The sequence below is a fragment of the Oryzias latipes genome, chromosome 7 (genome assembly GCF_053564925.1).
Source record: "Oryzias latipes strain Hd-rR chromosome 7, Olatipes_Hd-rR_3.1".
Taxonomy (NCBI): domain Eukaryota; kingdom Metazoa; phylum Chordata; class Actinopteri; order Beloniformes; family Adrianichthyidae; genus Oryzias; species Oryzias latipes.
The window spans coordinates 14546139-14567313 of NC_136243.1; the positions used below are offsets into that span (position 1 = coordinate 14546139).

At 37.2% G+C, this 21175-nt stretch overlaps 2 protein-coding genes, 1 long non-coding RNA gene and 1 other non-coding gene across 5 annotated transcripts; 3 read left to right on the forward strand and 1 right to left on the reverse strand.

Moving 5' to 3' along the window:
* Positions 1–625: 625 nt before the first annotated feature.
* On the forward strand, positions 626–4650 carry LOC101169608 (glucose-induced degradation protein 8-B homolog). The gene is made up of 5 exons (XM_004070857.5): positions 626–847; positions 1133–1260; positions 1348–1544; positions 1695–1892; positions 3888–4650. The coding sequence occupies exons 2-5, from the start codon at positions 1140–1142 to the stop codon at positions 4059–4061; spliced, it is 690 nt and encodes a 229-aa protein (XP_004070905.1). The 5' UTR covers positions 626–847; positions 1133–1139; the 3' UTR covers positions 4062–4650.
* Positions 4651–5276: 626 nt separating this feature from the next.
* LOC101174349 (voltage-gated purine nucleotide uniporter SLC17A9) lies at positions 5277–15177 on the forward strand. 2 transcript variants are annotated; one of them, XM_023956811.2, is made up of 13 exons: positions 5277–5528; positions 8543–8740; positions 8842–8981; positions 9459–9558; positions 9862–9986; positions 10606–10702; positions 10780–10876; positions 11003–11090; positions 11170–11204; positions 12931–13046; positions 13903–13958; positions 14042–14071; positions 14149–15177. In XM_023956811.2, exons 1-13 carry the CDS (start codon positions 5404–5406, stop codon positions 14316–14318), a joined length of 1377 nt encoding a protein of 458 aa, XP_023812579.1. In that variant the 5' UTR covers positions 5277–5403; the 3' UTR covers positions 14319–15177. The 2 variants fall into 2 exon arrangements, with proteins under 2 accessions (XP_023812579.1, XP_078806412.1); XM_078950286.1 differs by lacking the exon at positions 5277–5528 and adding an exon at positions 5933–6049.
* A 924-nt stretch (positions 15178–16101) lies between these two features.
* On the forward strand, positions 16102–16205 carry mir124-2 (microRNA mir-124-2). The gene has a single exon (NR_107116.1). It is a non-coding gene; the product is annotated as a microRNA mir-124-2 (primary transcript).
* Positions 16206–20846: 4641 nt separating this feature from the next.
* LOC144994070 (uncharacterized) lies at positions 20847–21174 on the reverse strand. The gene is made up of 2 exons (XR_013657452.1): positions 21086–21174; positions 20847–20971 (listed from the first exon to the last, which is right to left on the reverse strand). It is a non-coding gene; the product is annotated as an uncharacterized LOC144994070 (long non-coding RNA).
* Between the last annotated feature and the right edge of the window lies 1 nt (position 21175).

The window sequence follows — 21175 nt, forward strand, 5'->3', positions numbered from 1 at the left end:
ATTATTTTGATGTGGAAAAACAACAGCGGGCTGAACTTTAGGGAAAAAAATGTGAATGAATTTGCCATTAATTCTTGTTTACTTGTTTGTTTGTACTCATATTTAATTTAGGATTGATTATCTTACAAAAAAATGCAGGGAATCTGGAAAACTTCAGCTTTGGTCACCAGCACATACTATTATACTTTGTGCATATTTTAGACTTTATGAATTGATTTATTTATTTTTATGTTTGTATTGTATATTAAAATTTTATTTTTATGTCAAATCTCGACTTTTATACTATTTTAAATAATCTGGGATTATTATGTATAATGTAATGTAAGAAATTCCGGTTGAGCTGTTTTTTATGATCAAAATTACTTTTTTTTTTGTTAATTTTATCTTTTTCTGTTTTAGATTTTCATATTATATCAGCCAACTTACATTTTTGTATTTAAGGGGTTAATACTTGGTACTTTTATTGTGTTACCAGCTTTTTTCCTATCAAAGAAAAATAATATAATTTAACAAGTATACATGTGTAGAGCATACACAGCCTCCATGTTTATGTACGGTGAAATGTTAATTTACATGTAAAATCACTCATCCGGTCAACTGACTCTCCCTCGGCAACCGTGACGTCACCCCAAGACCAATCAGTCTACGCGCGTGACGGACGTGCCTATCGCGAGGTGTTCTCGTTAGCCTGGATAGTTAGCTAGCTGCGAAAAGCTTGACGGCGTGCTTACGCTTTTCAGGCTGCTTTTAAATGAAGCTTTAACAACAGGGAGGCTTATTTATACGAATTTGCTATCCACCTATCCACTTGAGAGAAAGGATAACCGGCCGACAAAGGGTTTGCACGGTAAATAGCGAAAACGCTAACTAGCCACAACATCTGCCCGGGTTTGTTTTGGTTGGTAGCTTCGGTGGATTTTCCAATTATTTTCAGAGACGCGTCCAAACGCTTAAATGATTTAAAAGTTGCTGTTAAATATTGTTACCGCTGTTGTATTTTTAAATACACTGTCGCACGTGTAGTTGTTCATATATGTCTTAATATTGGGTTATTATAGTTTTCTGTTCGTGCAGGAACAGACTATAACCGAGCAGTGTCAGTCTTGCTCACACTTTATTCTTAACATTCCAGGATCCCAATGATGAGTTATGCTGAAAAGCCTGAGGACATCACGAAAGAGGAGTGGATGGAGAAACTAAATAATGTTCACATACAGAGAGCGGACATGAACCGTCTTATTATGAATTACCTGGTGACAGGTGAGACCTCCACTTTCACTTTATTCAGTGTGAGTTTCAGGAAATTTTTGTCATTTTCTGTTGCTTGTTTACATAACTTTTTTTTAGAGGGCTTTAAAGAAGCAGCAGAGAAGTTTCGGATGGAGTCCGGGATCGAGCCCAGTGTGGACCTGGACTCATTAGATGAAAGGATAAAAATAAGGGAGATGATCCTCAAGGGCCAGATACAGGAAGCTATCGCACTCATCAACAGTCTGCACCCAGAGTTGCTGGACACCAACCGTTACTTGTACTTTCACCTACAGGTAGGTCGGCTCAGAGGTTTTGCCAGAACCAATACATGATCAGATCTTGCTTTGCCTTATTCTGAAAATAATAGAAAGCAGTGTTTATATAATTAAAACCGTTGACTACTTTCAACATCAGCATTAGCTCTTCTTTTTTTCCTCTCGCAGCAGCAGCATTTGATTGAGTTAATCAGGCTAAGAGAGACTGAGTCAGCGCTGGAGTTCGCTCAAACACAGCTGGCGGAGCAGGGGGAGGAGAGCCGGGAGTGTCTGACAGAGATGGAGAGAACGCTAGCCCTTCTAGCCTTCGACAACCCAGAGGAGTCACCCTTTGGAGATCTGCTCAACATGATGCAGCGACAGAAGGTAAGCCAGCGTGACCTTCTCACTCTGTTTTAAATTACTTCATTTACTGTGTTTTTTTTATTTTTTTATCTCACTTTAAGTGGAAAGAAAGGACACAATTTGAAATGTCAGAAATACTAAATTGTTTTACTTCACAGTTCTAGTTATGTTTTTTTGGATTTGTAAATATCAGAATTACTTTATTGATCCCACACGTGGGAAATTTGTTTGTTACCATAGCAGCTGACAGCAGAGAAATAAGAATAATATAAAAAAACAAGAACAAAAAACTTTAGCATAAATGCAAGCAACAAGTTGGTATAATTTAAAAAGCTATTTACAGAACAGTGCAGGTAAAAAGATGTGCAAAAGAAATGTGCAAAAAAAAGAAAAAATGTGCAAAGGTTATCTGTTGCATTGTGAGTTTTTGTACAGGGTTATTGTATTTGGTATGAAGGATTTCCGGTACCGGGTAGTTTTGGAGCGGAGCTGTCTGAGCCTCTTAGAGAAGGAGCTCCGCTGAACAGGGTGGAGAGGATGGTCTGGGTTGTCCATGATTGAAAGGAGTTTGTTCCATCACTGCTTCAAATGTTTCCTGTTTGCAGCCAATGACAGAACCCGCCTTCCTGATCAGCTTGTTCAGTCTGTTGGTGTCTGTCAGGGTTCTGACTTTTTCCTTAATAAAGAGAAAAACCACACAGGAGATGAGAACTTTTGCTAGACTTCTGCAGAAGGAGAATCGGTCTGTGACAGTGCGAACTGTCACAGAGGAGTTCTGCCTTCCCAGTGTATCCAGTCTGTTTTTATTGGTGGCCAGGTTTGATAACATAAAAGTAGGTCATTCAATCAAGCAGTACAGGAGCATCATATTTATGTATAATCAGAACTTTTCAGGTCATTATTTTCTTACTAAAAGATAGAACTGACACGAACATATCATGGTGATAATAGCGTGTAAGCAAATGATAATGACATAACCCTAACAGTGTCACTCACAGCAATGCTGCTTCCCCAGCAGACCACATAGGAGAACAATAGAGCAACCACAGACCTTTGATTTCAGAGGTTGTGGAGAACCCTTGATGGAAACACAGTCCAGTTCAGTTTAAAAAAAATCTATTTTATTATTTCAATTTTTCAAAAAAAAGAATGTTTGCAAACCATTTGATTTAAACATAGGTTAATTAGAATCAGTTATCTTGTCATAGCTTCACTGTAGTTAGAAGTTTAGCTACTACTGGATTTGCATCTTAAATGACAGGCAGCGTGCATTCGCCCGAATCTCTTCTACATGGTGTGCAAAAAAAGAGAACTACTCAAAGTAATCCAGTGAAATGATATGCATTTCATTTTTTTATGTTTAGCTTCTCCAAATTATACACTTGTGGTCAAAAGTATGGGAACATTCCAGTGTTTTTTTTTTTTTTTTTAATTGAAATATGCTTAGTTTAATGTCTACCCGGTTCTGGAAATCCTTCATACCCTGTACAAATGAAAGGGTGGTACAGAAAAAATAGGGGCTGCAAAAAGACGTCTCAGAATCTATGTACTCTAAACTTTAAAATCATCTGTGTAGCAACTTTTAATACATAGTTTTATCTTGTTTTACTCAACAAATAAATTGACTATTCCGTAGAAAATTATTTTTCAAATTTCCTGCAGACGTTTCCATAAATATTTGGTAGTAGTAGTTTGCTTTGTTTACACTCTTCTGCCTAGTCCATCCCAAACAACTCAGTGAGGTTCAGGTCTGGACACTGCGTAGGCTTTTTCATGCTTTTAAGTGGTGTTATTAATGAGTTCCTACAGAGCTTTAGCTAATGTTTTGGGTCATTATTTTCCTGTAAGATGAGCGCTAAGGAATCACATGGTGCTTCGTGTTGATGTGGAACCTTTTGTCCTAATAGCTGCCACTCATGCATATGGTTACTCTCAGAAAATTCTCCTTTGAGTTGTGACTTTAGGTCTTTCAGACCTCTTCCCATCCGAGTTCTGTTTACATATGTTAATGTGCAGGTATGGAGCGAAGTCAACCAAGCCGTACTGGACTATGAAAACAGGGAGTCAACACCCAAACTGGCTAAACTCCTGAAGTTACTGCTGTGGGCTCAAAATGAGCTGGACCAGAAGAAGGTGAAATACCCCAAAATGACAGATCTCAGCACAGGCACCATCGAGGACCCCAAGTGAACATGACAAACGGCCCCCCTCCACATCTCCCTTATTTATAATCAGTCAGTGACTGTGTGACAGCCAGGTAAATACATGTATAAAAATGTTTTTTTTTTCATACATGAAAACTATTTAAACTTGTTCAAAATGTACATTGCTGTATTTGCAAAGTATCAGGAGTTATTCCGTTTAATTACAGATCCTTAAATTTTAGGTAGATTTCAGTGAATACACAAATTGCTGATTATATTAAGTATTTTCAAAGCCTACACCGTGTATGTTATTTATTGTGGATGTCTTTTTTTTTCCCACAAAGCTTGGTTTTGCCAATGCAGGAATAAGTTGTGTAAATGAACGGTGTTGACGCTCTCTGTACGACAGAAATGGTTTCAAACACGCCGGTGTGCTGAAGACGTGTTTTCTCCTGAGTGGGTGGACGCTTCCAAATCGCAATGTTGGTTATGACCGAATTTACTAACAAAGTATTGCTATTTTTTAGGGTAATGTATAAGTACCTTCACTGTTATAATACAGTTTCATTGTGTTATGATTTTATTCCCCATGCTGTTTGAAAATTTGCTATAAAACCTGCTGCATTCTTTTCCAAGTGTGAGCTTGGTGAATCTTCACGTGTTTAAAGGGAGCTGAATCAAGACGCACAGTTTTACCTGTGAGATGTGTGTCATACGGGATGAGCTTGTTGTTGTTGGGTGGTGTTTCTGACATGCCTGTGACCGTACATGGCTTTATCTAACTTGAATCTTCCTCAAATCCAGGATGTTTGCTCTTGTGTTTAGTATAAACATCTCAACGCTCTTGACATTTTGTATCAGAGGGCTTTCTGTTTCTCCCCTTTTATATTAGTTTATCTATCATCCTTATTTTTTTAGCACAGAAAAAAAGCTGCTAAACAAGAAAAAGACCCCAACCTACTAAAAGTTCATAAATAATTCTCAGTTTAAACACCGTCCAAATAGTTCAGATTTTCTCCGCACATTTTAAACAAACGACTCTTTATTCTATGTAAATAAACCAGACTTTTCTCATTTACAAAATTGAATAATTCTATTTTATTTATAAGTTTGCATTGGTGTAAGTAAATGATGGGGCAGAATTTCAGAGGTATTCCGTCTATGAAACCTGAAACACACTTCTGTCCTTTCAAAAGATGACATGCAAATTGGAAAACCCAATGAAGCCACCAGGAAACTTTAATGCCAGTAATAAAAAACTCCAGATGACGGCTGACTGGCTGCAGTGTTGTTCCAACAAGTTTGAACAGTTTGGCAGGTTTTCCTCATGAAAGCCCTCTGAATGCGGAAGAGCAGCACAGACGGAGACAGGCGCTGGTGTTCTCTGGATGGCTGAATCCCACACAACAGGAGACCAGAAGCAGGATTTGCATGTTTCCTTGTTGGATCTCAGTATCTATGGACTCCAGGAATCAGAGAAAGAAGAACCCAAGAACCAAAACTTGTGGCCAAGGTGAGACTGGGGTTAATAAACCAAAGAGGTGATCATTTTTCTGCATTTTTGCATTTGTGCCAGCCAGAAAAGTCTTCAAAAGAAAGTTCCCTGTTGAGGTGTATTGATCTTTAATGTTTACAATCTATGTCTTTTCAAAATAAATGTCTTAAAATCAAAAGTAATAATAACGTAGATAAAAAAGTACTACAGATCTGTGAAGAAACAGTTCTAATTCAGCTACCACTGCCATGCAGGTGACGCTGTAAATGGTGACCCGCCTTATTTGTGAACGGACTCGAAGCATCTCTGACTCAAAACGACCGCTGTAGCTAAATGCATGTTTAAAAAAAAAACGATGTCACTGTATCGAACGCGCTCATTTAGAATCCGAGAACCTGACAAAACAAAACCAAACATCTCATGACGTCACGTCGCGGGCGGGCTTTTTTGTTTTCTCGCTTCATTTGTCTCTGGGTTTACGCTGCGAACGTTTGTTCCGCTTAAGGACAGCCGACTTTCTACTCCTCTCATTTCTACAGGTATTAAAGGCTGGGTTTCTTTTGTCTGAGCTCTGCTGTTGAGGTTCGCTTATTTATAGCAGGAGTTTGCAACCTAAATAAGCCATTTGATCCAGTTTGTAAGTTATTGACCAAAACCACCAAGTCGCAGAGTTCCAATTCATTGTTTAAAAAATACATTTGACTTACGTTTTGTGGCCATTAAGTCATTTATTTATAAAACGTAGAATGAAATATTTAAAATAAAAGACTGAAAAATGTAGTGTATTTTTCTATCAATACTGTTTTAAACTTTTTTTTAACTGAACACCTTTTTCCTTTCAAAATAAAATACACCCTGTGTCAAATAAGATCCTGCTCTTAAAACAAATGTACTGTTATTAAATATGCAAGAAAGTCAAACATGACATAGTCTGTCATTATGGCTTTGGTGTTCCCTTATATTCTTTTTCCACGTATCAAATATGAAAATGACAAAATTGGTGTAGAATTTTGTTTAGCATATCACTTCACTTTCACTGATTCACACAGGTGGTTTGGCAGATATTTTTACGCCAGATGCCCTTCCTGCACAACCCTGTATTCTGTCCGGGCTGGGGACCAGCACAGGGAGACCTAGACTTGGGCCCATTGTGGTCGGGCAGTAGCTAGGATGAAGTTCATCCATTAGCCTCCAAGCTGCCTGCCAGTGTCATATACAGTACAGACCAAAAGTTTGGACACACCTTCTCATTCAAATGAATGGAAAGGTGTGTCCAAACGTTTAGTCTGTACTGTAGTCAAGGCAAAACATTTCAGTCATAAAGTACAACACTCCTCTCAGAAACTTGTTCCAACTGCAAATGTTGGTTTTTATGCGTTTATGGTTTCTGCTTCCTAGAAAGTAAGAAAAAAGTAAAATAAAAAGGAAGCAAAATCAAAGAGGCCAAAAACTCTTACAGAGTCAAGAAATTTGACTAAATTATTGGAAACACAAAACAAATTGTTTTTTGTATGTGATGGTCCTGTAATTTTTATTGAGACGTCCATGTAGCAGATAGCAGGAATGGGCTGTTTATTTATCATACCTACAACCAGATAAAATTAAGAGAAAGAGAACTCAAACTTTGATGTTGGGTGTCACATAAAGAAAGGAGTAAAGACAGATGAATAAAGACCTGTCTCCAAATTTGAGTAAAAGATGTGGAAAAAACATGGACAATCTTAAGGCCACCAGCCGGTCTCTAGAGATCTTAATGTTGCTGTTTCCACTGAGCACAAAGTCATCAGGAGAAGTTCACAGACCATATCTCTGTAGCTATCCTCCACGGATGGAAGAACAAACAAAAATGATATCAAAGGGTTGTTGGGATGGTGGATAAGGAACCTTATTTAATTGCCAAACAAACTGAAGCTGGTCTGAAAACAAGGTACAATGGTGTCATCTTGCACTGTCACCATCTGAATGAAAAGGGATGCCATGGTAGACAACTCAGGAGGACACAAAGGACACCGTGAAAGTAGTTAAAAAACCCTGACTGACAGACAGACTTATCTCTGACTCTTTTGTCTTGCTTTAATGCACCTTATAGTTCAGTGTGCCTTTTTTATGACACAAGTCCAAAAAACAGACTACCGGTATTCAGTGACGGTGTGCCTGATAATCCGGCATGCCGAACAGTGCAGAAAATATGAAGTCCAGTTTTTGAGTTATGTGTGAATAATTGTCAACCACGACTTTGATCCTCTGTTTTATTGGTTGTTTTTCTTGTCAACCAGAAAAAAAAATAAAAATTAAACATTAAAACATTTGCAATTAGAGCAATTTTTGAGCAAAGTGATGAATTAACTCAGGGGTGTTGATATTTTTGGCCATCACTGTCAGTGACAAGTTACTGTGATGCTCAATATTTCAATTTTTCATGAGTACAATGGTCATTAAATTAAATATATATCTTAATGCAAACAGAGCTCAAACAATAAATAAAATGCAATAATTAAAAAAAGCTGTTATTGATATTGGAGCACCTTGAGGTTTTCTGTCATAAATCTGTGTGTTTGAGAGCCATTTCTAAGGGATCCCTGTTTTACCAACTGCAGGAAACTGAGTCTAGAGAGTAACTGAATAAGAGTTACTGAATAGGTGAATGTGATTCTTTTTCATGCATTTAATACACATGTTTTTTTTCTGCACAGCCCTTTGTCCAACTCAAGTTTTAATCCGAAATTTATATACTAAAACAGGACAAAAGAAAAGAAAGTGAACAGAAAGATGTCAAACAAAATCTTCACTTTGGGGGTGTAAAGTTCCCTGGAGGATCCAGATGATCCCTGGTTTGATCCCCTATGACACAGTCGCTTTCACAACATGAAAGACCTTAAGTTCAAACAAAAACACACTTTAAGACTTTTGGGGTGGGAGTAATCCCAGTTGAGCGTTGACGGCATAAAACAGACAAAAAATGCTCACACAGCCTGTTCATGAGGTGTAACAAACACTTAATGTGCGGTTAATCTGAAGCTGTATATTTGTAGACCCGTTGCTCGAAAATGGCTTGTGGTGCTGTTCATGGGCACATGCCTCCTTTATTGCACGCGGATGACGATGCCGGTGTGTGCGGTCTTCATGGCCGCCAGATTCCACTGGAGCAAAATCGAATCAGGTCTGGTCCTGGGCGGATTCTTCTGGGGTTATTGCTTCACGCAGATCCTGGGAGGACACCTCAGTGACATGTGAGCAAAACACACACACACACACATATGGCTTTACTTCATAGAGGACTGCTGAGAACGGTTTTAGGATTTTCCATTTCTTCTTATTTGTTGTTCTGCAGTGTGGGGGGAGAGCGGGTCCTGCTCATGTCTGCAGCCTCGTGGGCTCTCATCTCAGCAGGTACTCCTCTGCTGGCTCATTTTGGCTCCCACCAGCTTTTTTTCATGACTCTGGCCAGAATCCTGATGGGATTATTGCAAGGTGAGTGTTTTGTTTCATTTTCTCTAAAGAAAAAAAAACTTACAGAAATATTTCTACATCTCTGCTTAAAACCTCTGAAGAGCTTAATGGTTAATGGATCTGACAGAGCGTTTTCAAATTTATTACCTTTGATTTTTAATGCTTGATGGGTAGTTTCACGGATGGTCTGAAGTTTTGTCCATTTTCCACCCCTGTTCCTGTTGTGTACGGCAGTCAGAAATGTAATATTTTTGTTTAATCTACATTATAGCCCAAACGTTTGGACACGCCTTCTCATTCAAATGAATGGGAAGGTGTGTCCAAACTTTTGGTCTGTACTGCATATCCAGTAACTCAAAAGAAGTTGACAGCATCTGTTTATACTTATGAATTTAACAGAGACGTTTGATAAGAATGCTTCAGATTTTCCAGATATTCATACTTTTGCTCTTTTCTGACCCTGATCTGATGTTGCATGAACCTTGTGTGGTTTTCCAGGTGTTTTTTTCCCATCCTTAGCTAGCCTGTGCTCCCAGCGAGTGGTAGAAGGAGAAAGAGGGTTTTTAATGAGCACCATGAACAGTGGCAGTCATCTCGGGTGAGTTGTGCACAATGTGGACATAAATTTGTGGATTCACATACATTGTCAATCAATCAAACTTTATTTATAAAGCACTTTTCATATAAAAGCATAGCACAAAGTGCCTTAAATTAAAACAAAATAATACAAAAACAAGCATGAAAATTTAAATAAACAAGCTCAAAAATAAAAAACAAAAAATAGATCCCCACACCCCGTACCTACACACAGCCCCCTACTCCTTTTTGTGGATTATGATTGAGAAAGTTATTTTTAAAAAAAAAAACATGTTTCAAATATTTTTTTTTCATTTTCTCCTAGAACTTTGCTTGCTGGTGGGATGGCGTCTGTTATGCTTGAGCAGTATGGATGGGAGAGCATATTCTATTGTTCAGGTTTGCTGTCGGGATTCTGGGCTCTCACCGTTTGGCAGTATTTATTAAAAGGTACGGCCGTCGATCATTTTTACCTAAATTAAGATTTGATTTCCCTATGTTTTATTTTGAAACAGAAAGGATGACCATAAAACACAGAAGTAGTTCATTCAATAAGAACAATAACAAAGCAATGTGGGAAAGCTGACAATGTTTAAGGACCATTTCTACTTTTGTTTTAAAGTGTACTTCTTCAAAAAACCCACAGATCCAAAACCCTACAATAATATGTAACACATAATATAAATATAATTATTAATATAAAAATAATTATTATATTTATATTATGTATAAAAAGAAAGAAAAAAATGAAGCAAAAAATATTATTTTGCAAAATATTTATCCAGTAACCCATTCATGCCTGACTTTATTCTCAATTTATTAAAAATATTCCTTCATATTCTTTTTAAATCAAGGTGATGGTAAATTAAGTGGAATCCTGGATTTTATGATACATTGCGAATTAGCAACATTTGGCAAGAAAGAATTGATCTACATAATTTACTTTGTTTTGTTGCGTTAACATGATGAGCCCAAAGTACGTAAATGATAGTTTCCTGCTTTTTAAAAAAAAAATATTGTCATATCTTTGTGCTGACCTGTTTGATCTTGTCTTGATGGTGTGGTACAGGTGAGGTCAGCCTGGTCCAGGTAAAAACACAGAATCGCTTACAGCCAGGACTGTCCAGAAAACATTGGCTGAACCTTTTTAAAAAGCCTCCAGTCTGGTATACTTTTGCATTCTCTCTTTGGATAAGTGATGAGTCACTATGTAGCGGTTTTAACCTCTTCATCTTCTCTCCAGGGCGATGGTGTTTGCCCACATGTGCATATGCAGCACATCTTACACGTTCCTGTCCTGGCTACCAACATACTTCAAAGAATCCTTCCCTGATGCTCAGGTACCTCTATGGGAAACAGGGATGGCAGGCATCAGGACTTGAACCTGCAGCTTCTGCTGAGCCTTTCCGGCCTAGACCACCACCAACTGATCTTCTTAACCCATCATTATATCTCTGTCACTGCAGGCAGGGGTTTATAATGTGGTTCCATGGCTGACTGCGATTCCGTCAGCGCTTAGTGGAGGATTTGTTTCAGACTTGCTCATCATCCGAGGTACAGAAAGAGCATCATCGCTGCCTTCAATCTCTTCATTACATTACAAACTTTAAACCATTTCTTTATTCATTTGTAGGTTATGGTGTCCTGACAGTAAGGAGAATAATGCAGGTAAGTTCAGGGAAACCGTATTGTGATTTCAGATGTGTGCTCACAATTTGTTTGGTTTTGTTGATGGCAGTCAGTTTCTATTCCAAGATGTCTTTTTAAAACATGTTACAACAAAATCAGCCTTTTAAAACCAGACCCATACAGCAGATATAAAATCTAGTTTTTTAATTCTATTGTTAATTCACAAACTTTTATTAGAATGTAAGTAAAACTAAGGATAAATATCTTGAGTATTATTTCTGTTTTCAGACTTAGTTGAGCAGTTATCTGTGCAAACGCAGGAAAGGGGCAGAAGACTCTTCTGAGATCGTCTGTGACAGTTTCTATGCAACTTGCCCTAGAAATGTCTTTTAAATGTAAATACATGCAACATTATAGACACCAACAACATAGGTAATGTAATAAGACACCAACAAATAACAATGTTATTATGCTTTTATTAATTACTAAACCATACATGCAACTGGATAAACACAATTTTAGACTTTTGGTGAAGCAGAATGCACAGATATGTTTCATTTAAGTATCAGCAGAATGAACTTTAGAAGTGTAAACAGGAACACTAAAGCCAAATACTTACAAAAATGGACAGGAAAAAAAGACATTATTCGTGGCAATGTTCTCATTCAGGTCAGTAATGGTTTCACAAAAATGTCTAGCTGTTCTAAAGAAGCATTGGCGAGAAAATCTTTTCCAATAATTCAGAGAATGTTGAGGTCGGTTTTTTTATCAGCTTCAGGAAACAGACAGCAGTGGTAACACTAGATTTACTGATGGCTAAGAAACATCAAACCAAGTCTTTCATTTCTACAGAATCCCCAAAACTGGACTGAGTTTGTGTAACATTCAGACTGCAGTGTCAAAAATTAATGTAAACACCACAAAGGAAAAGATCCATTCTACCTTTTAATAAGAAAAATACCAATTTTAACTCATGGGAATCACTGTTCTTTCTTCATTCCATCCATTCCTTTTCTAAACCCACTTAATTCCTTTTGGGATCATGGGGTTGCTGGGACCTATCCCAGCCACTTTCGGGTGAAGGTGGGATAAACCCTGGACAGGCCACAAATTCATCCCAGAGCTTCCTTTGTTGCAGTTTTGGATTCAAACTTCAGGATAAAATGACCATTCCTTCAGTCTCAAAGTTAGAGTAATCTTTGTATGGAAAAACAACATTTTTATCCTCATGTCCTCATGGTTCAGCAAACTGAGGAATTTCCCTCTTTTTGATTAACTTTTGTCTTTCAGACAAAACTTTGAAAATCTTCAGATCACATCAAATAACTCCTAATAGTTAAGACAGAAATTCTACTGGCAGAGTTATTTTGGAATACATTAAGATATAGGGAAATCCATAATTTGTCTAAATAAATAAATAATACTTTGGCTGTTGCCTGAAAGTATGAGAAGATTCAGAGACACACGCAACTCAATAGATATCAGTGATTTGAGGCCTTGAAAAAAACACTTTTATTTTCAAACTCAGAAAAGGTGCAAAGCTTTTGTAAAATTATTCCATTTTTAAAATGTGACTATTTAGTTACTGCTTAATTAAAAAATAAATATGGGATCTAAACATTTTTCTCATATTGACTAAAACAATCTCAATTGTTAATGTGTTAATACTGTATGTGAAAAACTGTGTTGTTCTAAAAATGAAACAACAACAATGTGATGTGAGTGTTAGAATATGCCATCTGTCCTTCTACCCACATTTCTTCAGTTCTGTGCCATGGGTGCGTCCAGCTTGTTCATCCTGCCGCTGGCTGGAGAGGTCAATTTCCCCTCAGCTATCATCTTCATTTCTGCTTCTGTGGGTTTTTCCACCTTCAGTAGTGGGTAAGATGGATTAGTTGAACTAAATATCTTTACAAATATTCTAGAACTTATGGTTTGTGTATAAAACATCCCTTGTGATAAAATCAGCATCAAATATGATGTAAGGATTTTTGTACTGGTTCCAGAATGATGAAATTATTAACATCGCTGGTGGAAATATATTGTTTAACTTGGTGTTTCCATGATAACACCCATCCTTATAAATCTCCTATAGGTTGTAAGGTTTTTTTTTTTTAAAGTAAAACAAATGCAGTATATAGAATAACAGAGTGAAGGCTTCTCATTTTTGAAACAACTAGTCTGCACGTTTTAAGCAATGCAGATGATTGGGACACATTAAAATGTGAAATCTGTGGGACATCATAAATAAAAGCTTTTTGGAATCTGTAGTTTTTGTTTTTTAACCATAAATGTTCAATCAGAGCACATTGGCATGCATGTGCAGGCTAGTGAAGTTCATGCTAAGTATTCTTGTCATTAACATAATCTTTCATCATCCATCATCTCCTCACATCTCACAAATTGGGAAAGGATTGTTTTGGCCATTGTTGCGATAAAAATGTTTTTTTTTTTTCATTTAAAAATAATGTAGATTCAGTGACAATTCTTATAATAATTTCTAACATGTTTGCATGCAAGAAAATGTTTTTATTCCCAAAAGTGGTCTACAGCTCACCTTTTCTGTTCCTGCAATATTAAAATGTACTCATATTTTGACTACACGGACACATCTGTTCCACTCATTCTTTTTTTTCACGAGTCACCACAACATTCAAAAGAAATGGGGACAGTGAGTAAGACAGAAATATAGGGAAATTGAATGATGACAATTGCATTGGTTTTTCTTGTGTTTCAGTGGTGCATCTGTGAATGTGCAGGACCTCACACCATCATGTGCCGGAGCTCTTTATGGTACATATAAGCCCCCACCCCCCCACTCCCCCATATTGTTATTATTTAGAGTCTTTTTCAAACATCCTGTTTTTTTCACACAGGTTTTATGAATATGATGGGGGCCTTTATGGGTATGTAACCTAAACCTGATCTGAATGTCAGGGATGTGTGAAATACCAGCTCTAACTGCTCGCCTCATGCTCCACAGGTCTGCTGCTGGTGTCCTTTTCAGGCTATCTGATAAAGATCACCCTGTCGTGGGCCACAGTGTTCTCCCTCATCATTTTAGTAAATGCCACAGGTCTTGGGATCTTTCTCATCTTTGGAGATGCTCAGCGCCTTGATCAGACAGCTCACTGCCAGCTCGTTGTGGTTTAAAATACTGTCTTTAAGTTAGACAGAGATCTATGGCTGCTCAACCATTCGATTATTCAGTATCAAATTCAAGACTTCTGGAGACTTGTTTTTCTTAATTTATTTTTTTAATTGTACAAGAAAAGGAGAGTTTATTCAAAAAAAGTAATGAAATTGTTCTGGGAAATTGTGAATATGTCTATATATCTGCATTAATATGAACGGTATGTACATTTATTGGTGCTTTCAAACTGTGTTGCCACTCTTTGCAAGAAAAACCACATCATTTAATTGTATTATTTATTTGCAATGAAAGTCTCAGGAAATCAATGTGCACTATTAGAGATAAATATAAAAGCAGAAAAACTCTAGCGAAGTAAATAAGACTTAAGGAAGTACATCATCTTGGACCTCAGAAGTTTGCATAAAACCAGTAGCTTACAAATGTTCCAGTGCAGTAGTAGGATATTCTCATACATGAACTGCAGTGTCTCATAAAATGATCAGGGAAGATGGGATTATATTTTCTCAATGAAAGCCAAAGCCACAGTTATGTTCTGTATTTCCGTATTATGAAATTTCCCCATTGTGGGATTAATAAAGTCATCATCTACCTATCTATTTGCATTTACCATGTAAGCTGTCCTTTGTTGTTCGGTTTCTTTTAGCTTTTTGCCACTTCAGCAGAATTTATTAAGTCATTTTAGTGGGAACTTAATTTATTTTGTTTTTGTATTTTTTTTTACAAGTTTGGATAATGACATGTGACTATTTGTTTAAACCTTTTTTAAAGAGTTGTATAATATCTATGATTTTATTTAAGTTTGAATGTTTGTGTAATTGCATTGCAGGTATTTTAAATAAAAACAAAAAAAAAACGCAAGAATTTCACTAGTTTTTCTCTTTAATTAGTCTCAATATGTTGTGCCACATATTGTGTTTGATAAAGCTTCAAAATTATTTAGATTTCGTAGCGAATAGAAAGGAACTTCAAACTACAAAGCAAAATCCCCCCCCCCCCAGTGGTCAGGAGCATGCGCATTAAGGTGGACTGCTTTGTTTTGTTTTCATTCACATGAAATGCCAGACTTAAACAGATTTTTAAATATCAATTTACAAGTTAGTGTTCTTTAATAAAAGCATAGCAAACGGCAAAGAATTTCATTGTGTTTACAACTTTTTTCTTTGACTGAGGTGAATATAGTTCCAGGTGTGTAAATATGCAACATTTATTTATTTGTTTGCTTGTTTATTATTCCCACAAGACAATTCACCGGAAGTAGCCTGAAACAAGAGTCTTCAGAGAGCCGCACTCCGGTTTCAGCACTATGGTCAGCGCCCTGCCTGCCCTTCCTCCTTCAGAGGCGGGAACGTTTCCGGTTTATTGATTTATCCCGGTGGAAGTCTGCAGAGAAGGAGAAGCGTCAGAGAGATCTGGATATGTCCCCGCAGTCTGAGCTGAGATGAACGCAGGAGGAGCGGACCGGAACCGGACCGGTACCCTCTATTGGGGGTTTGTCTCCTGGACAGTGACGGAGGACTGAAGCAGGATTGGGACGGATCAGCCTAGAGGCCCGGTCGCTTCCATAAACGGGAGAATCAGCGGGATCTTGGCCGGTTTGCGTCCTTCTCAAAAGGGGGAAAATGGGATTTCTTTCCTACAGGAAAAGCAGCCTCAGTCGTCAGAGAATACAGCAGAGAGAGGAGGACGGTGAGGTTCCGGCTGTTTATGAGCGGCAGATTTCCGCTGTGCGGATGTAAATACAGGCCTGGTTTACAGGAACGCTCTTCGTCCCACTTCCACGACGACAGACTGGATTTCCACTCCTCGTGTTCACAGCGGACTTTAATTGATTAAGCGCACAATTAAGGCACGCGGTGAATGCCAAGAGAGGAATCTGCAGCCGCATTCACCTGTGCGGACTCGTGCACGCGCTCACACACCGACCGACACATACATCCTTAGCGGACACTCATTCAAGCAGCAGGCGGTATAGCTGTGCTTTATGTTTAATATTAGAGTTGATCTGGTTGTGAAATTAGATAATTCATTTGAAATGTGGACATTTTTTCTGTTTTAAAGCATGTTGTGCTGCAGGAAGTCAAAATCCTTAACCGCATTTTAACATCAATTCTGATTTCTTCAAGCATCAATGTGACTGTTCTCTGGTGTCCACCTTTGTCATCATTATGCACACTGAATTTTATATTGGAGTAGGCGACACAAACTGCTTTCATATCTTTTCACGACTTCTGTCTCACAATGGAATTTTTGTAAAATTATAGTAAAAGCAAAACACATTCCATATTTCCTAGATGGTAAAGTGAGAAAAAAGGGCAGGTATATACATTGATTGTGTTACTTTGACTTATTTAAAAAAAATGTTTTAATAATCCAAGCTATAGGTTACCCAATATTAGAAACTTTTCCAGGAAGCTTCAAAAAGAAATTTCATTTTTCAAACTGTCAATATGTTTTCAAGTTGATAAACGGATACACATGAGTTCACACAGTTTCTTTCTTTCTTCATTTTTTTTTTTTTTGACAAACTGTAAATCTTTTCTGGGAAATTATTTTTGTAAATCCAGAACAACTGCTTTATAAAAAAAACGAATCAGTTAATTAATTTAATACTTACACCTTGAATATGCATATTTTAACCAAAATCATTTTTTATATTAGTCCTGTTACATTATATCCTGTTATATTTAGTAAATAACAAAAAATACTTTGTTGCAAACGTATTTTGGTGTTCAATCAAAATGTCAAAGAAAAAGAAGAGCTCAAAAAGAGGCCATACAACATGTGTCTAATAATATGAAGAAAAACTATCAGAAATAAACCTAGATCCACTTTATATATATTTCTACAGAGTATTTCTTGGTTCCTGTTGAACCAGACATCAGATGAATGAGCACTGAAGGGGATCATATTTCCCTCTTACTAACAGCACAAAAAGCTGATGTTCCAGTTTTCCAGAATGGTTTCACATGTTTGACGCACAAAGGCTTTAAAATTAACTCCATGGTCAGCAGTCTCTGTCCAATTCTTCTAAAATTAATTTTTAATCTAAAAAAGAATGTGAACTGCGATAGAAATAAAAATATTAGTTGAAATAAGGACAGGTGTGGTCACCAACTTGATTAAAACAGCAGCAACATGATCTGCATCTGTAAATTCATTCAGTAAAGAATTTAGTGGATTTAACTGAAAGTATCAAATTCAAAGCCTGTAAAGAAGATCCTCTGGACTTTGAGCACATTTGCAGGTGAGAAACAGACGGGTGATAATTTTATTTTTGTGAGACGGTTGTTTTGTCTTCGAGAACTGCACATATTGGTAAAGAGTCTTCAGAAGGAGACTGATTAAGACCTCAAATGATAAATTCACACAGGATTTGAAATGAAGGGACGATTTTTTTAAAATAAAACCACGTTTTAATTTTCAAAAGAAATACATGTTTTTGAGATTTTTCATTGAGTTGTTGAAATGTCTTGAAATGACTAATCAGCTGTTTATTCGGGAATTCTCTCTCAGCAATTTTTACCTCATAAATGAAGTTAGTTTGATGTAATGAATCTGTGTTTTTTAACTAAAATCCCCTTGTCAATGAGATTAACAAATATGCAAAAGCCTTATAAGGTTCATGTTTTATGTACAGTAACCCTTTCTATGACAATTGTTTTTATTTTTAATGTTTTGATATTTTGCAACAACAATGATGTGGCTTAAGAAGAGCAAGACTAAACCAGGAAGGTTTTTTTTTATAACTTTTTATTTAATAGTAATAAGCATCTCTTATAGGACTGACACAAACAATAAACATTGCAAACTTTAATTTTGGAATAATGAACAATAAAGAGATGGAAATAAGGTAAACTCCTGTTTGTTTCTTCTTTCTGTCTCTTTTTCTGTTTTTCCATCTTCAGCATTTTTTCGCCCTTTTCCACATGAGGTGCTAAACATCCATCTCGCTCTGGATCTGTAGAATGTACCTATCAAAGTAAAAGGCTGCAGGAGGAGGAGCTTTAGAAAAATAGCATTTTCCTTTGTAACAATTCACGTGAGTTTTAGCATGAGATTATTACTTGAATTTCCTATTTATATTTTTCCTAATAGGCCACATAATATCAGCGTACTGGAAATTTAAAGAAAACTGTCGACTCCACTGGTGAACGTCAGTGTTTTTGTGGGTAACATCAAACATGGATTTCTGATTGTGTATTATGCTTAATTGTAATTTCTTTTATTTAATCATCAAAACTGTAACTTTAACTTTATAGAAATCACCTTTTGTGAAAAAAATGTCTTACTCTCAGACAATATGCAGATGTGATGTGAAATATCCCGTGATGGATTCTAGCATTCTAATAAATCTTTAATCATTGGATGACTGCGAGAATAAAAAAAAAAAAGCTTAAGACCTGTCGAAGTACAACCTAATGAAGCCAAAGCTGCAGATTTACTGCAGTGGCTGTAAAAAGAGACATATTTATAAAAACTATTTCTCTTCTCAGTCTTCTGAGCTTGGTATGATCTAAGCATGCGTTTCTGCAACAAAGAAATCTGAAATTGTCCATTTCATGGTCTTGTCAGAGCTGTGGTGAGTAACAATGAAATGTTTCAATGACATTAAAAATAAAAGGATCAATTGCAGGGGCGGCTGTAGGATTTTTTTCTCTGCAGTAGCTCAGGGGTTGGTAAGACTGTAAGGAGTTGCTTATCCATTGTGCTATCCTATGGGGTCCAGATGACCCGATCCTTTCATTTACGTGTTATTCCTACCATGACACAGGTGGATAAAGGTGAAGAGGATTTCATGTAATCCATGGACACCAGTAATGATCACAAATCATTGAAGAAAAAAGGTTTAGCGCACTGACTTGTGGGGTCTAGATGACCCCACTCCCAATGTTAAAGTGCCTAGAATAGCACAAGGGTAATTCATTTCCTCTTAAAATTACATTTCCAAGAACAAAAGTAACAGGAACGCATATTGATACGATGATAATTAATACCAGATTTACATTTATAGTCTTGCCCATAGATTGCACTTTCAAAATGTGTCACCTGTCAAAGTCCTAATAAAGAGAAGGAGATGTTGAAGTGTGGTAGGAAAACAAATTTATTGAAGAGGACCTATTGAGAGTCTATGGGGTCCCGGGGTCAACCGCCTCTTCTTTGCCGTGTGGCAAATTTGCTGCTTGTGCATAAAAACTGGGATTATTGATGGCCAAACTGCCATTCTTTATGCCACATTTCCTGGCGATTTATGACCCTTCCCGCTTACCATAGATTGACACCTGTCCAAAAATGTGTTCATAAGCTGGACGCCCCAGCTGCTTGTGGGAGGAGCTACCACCAAATTTTTTCAGCCTGATCGCTACATGGAGTGGTTTCTGTGTGTATCTCATTACAATGCATGGAAGACATGGAGGATGCTTGGAGCAGTGGTGTGCGGCGAAGGTTGGGGCTGGTAAGGCACTGACTCTTTCAGAGCCACGTTTACAAACAAATGAGAGCCTATTCATTTTAGAATTGGAGGACATTTTATTTACAACCCATCCTATTTCAAATTATCCACAAACAAAATACTAAAACTTGGTTCTGAATAAACTGACATGTCTTGAGACGAAATCTAGAGAAACTAAGAAAAAGAATGCTTGAAGATAGTTTTGAAAATGACAAATCAGTCTGGATTGCCCCCTAAAATGCAATTTTCCCTTGTCCCCTCCTAATGTCCAAATCGAATTTTAAATAAAAGTTGAAGTTAAACTTAATTTTTTTTGTCTTGTTTTATTGAAGCTACGGAGCCCGTGTCCTGACATTAAGATATAAAAATATATCTTGTTCCCACAGATTAATATCTTGTTCCCACAGGTTATTATGTCGTTCGCACGAAATACTATTCCGTTCCCACAAGATACTATTGCGTTCCCTCAAAATACTATTCCGTTCCCTCGAAATGATTAACTCGTGCGAACGCAATAATTATGTCGTTCGAACGCAATAATGAATCCGTTCGAACGCAATAATTATTCACGTCATAAGTCATTCACGCGGATATGCTCTCTGTACGCCGGCAAAAGCCGCTTTCAGCGGTAACTTCCGTGTCTCTGTGACCCATATTCGTTCAAAAAAGGAACATGAAAAACAAAAATGATCACTTTATTACCGTCTCAATGAATATAAGAAAAATATCAAAAGATTTATGATAACTAGGCTGCTTTGTCATACGATAGCTCCTGCTAGGCTACTACTAGCTCCGCCGCAGAGCTCTCTGATCATATATGCCGGCATTTGGGCAACTGGCTGGTCTTGTCAGACAGCTGATATTGTAGTTTAGGGTCGAATAGGAATAATAATATTCAGGACTTGTCTTTTATTAACTTTAGCAGTCAGTATCTTTACATTCGAAGGCTATTAGGCTACATGCTAACTGACTAGCCGATCATTTCCTGTTATTAATTTACGTCATAGATTTACAGCAGATACCTTCACATTCCTGTCTGTGTGTGTCTCATTACATTGCATTGAAGACACGGAGGATGTTTAGAGAACAGATTTATTTATTTTAAAAAGCACAGAAGCATCCATCGTATTCACGTTCACATCATCTGGTACGCCCTCAGTCATCTTGCTGCAAAAGCCGCTTCCTGCCGCTACTTCCGTGTCTCTGTGAGCATTCAATAGGGGTAAAAATAAAAGCAAGAATGGTCGATCTGTTATTTTCTCGATGAAAATCTGAAAAATATCATATTAAGCTGGATGCTTCGCCTAAAGCACTTACCTTTAGCTTGTAGCATAACAACAATAGCAGTACGTCCCGTTTCCCAGAGTGCTTTGCTGCCAATCACTAGCCAATCACCGTGTCCCTGTG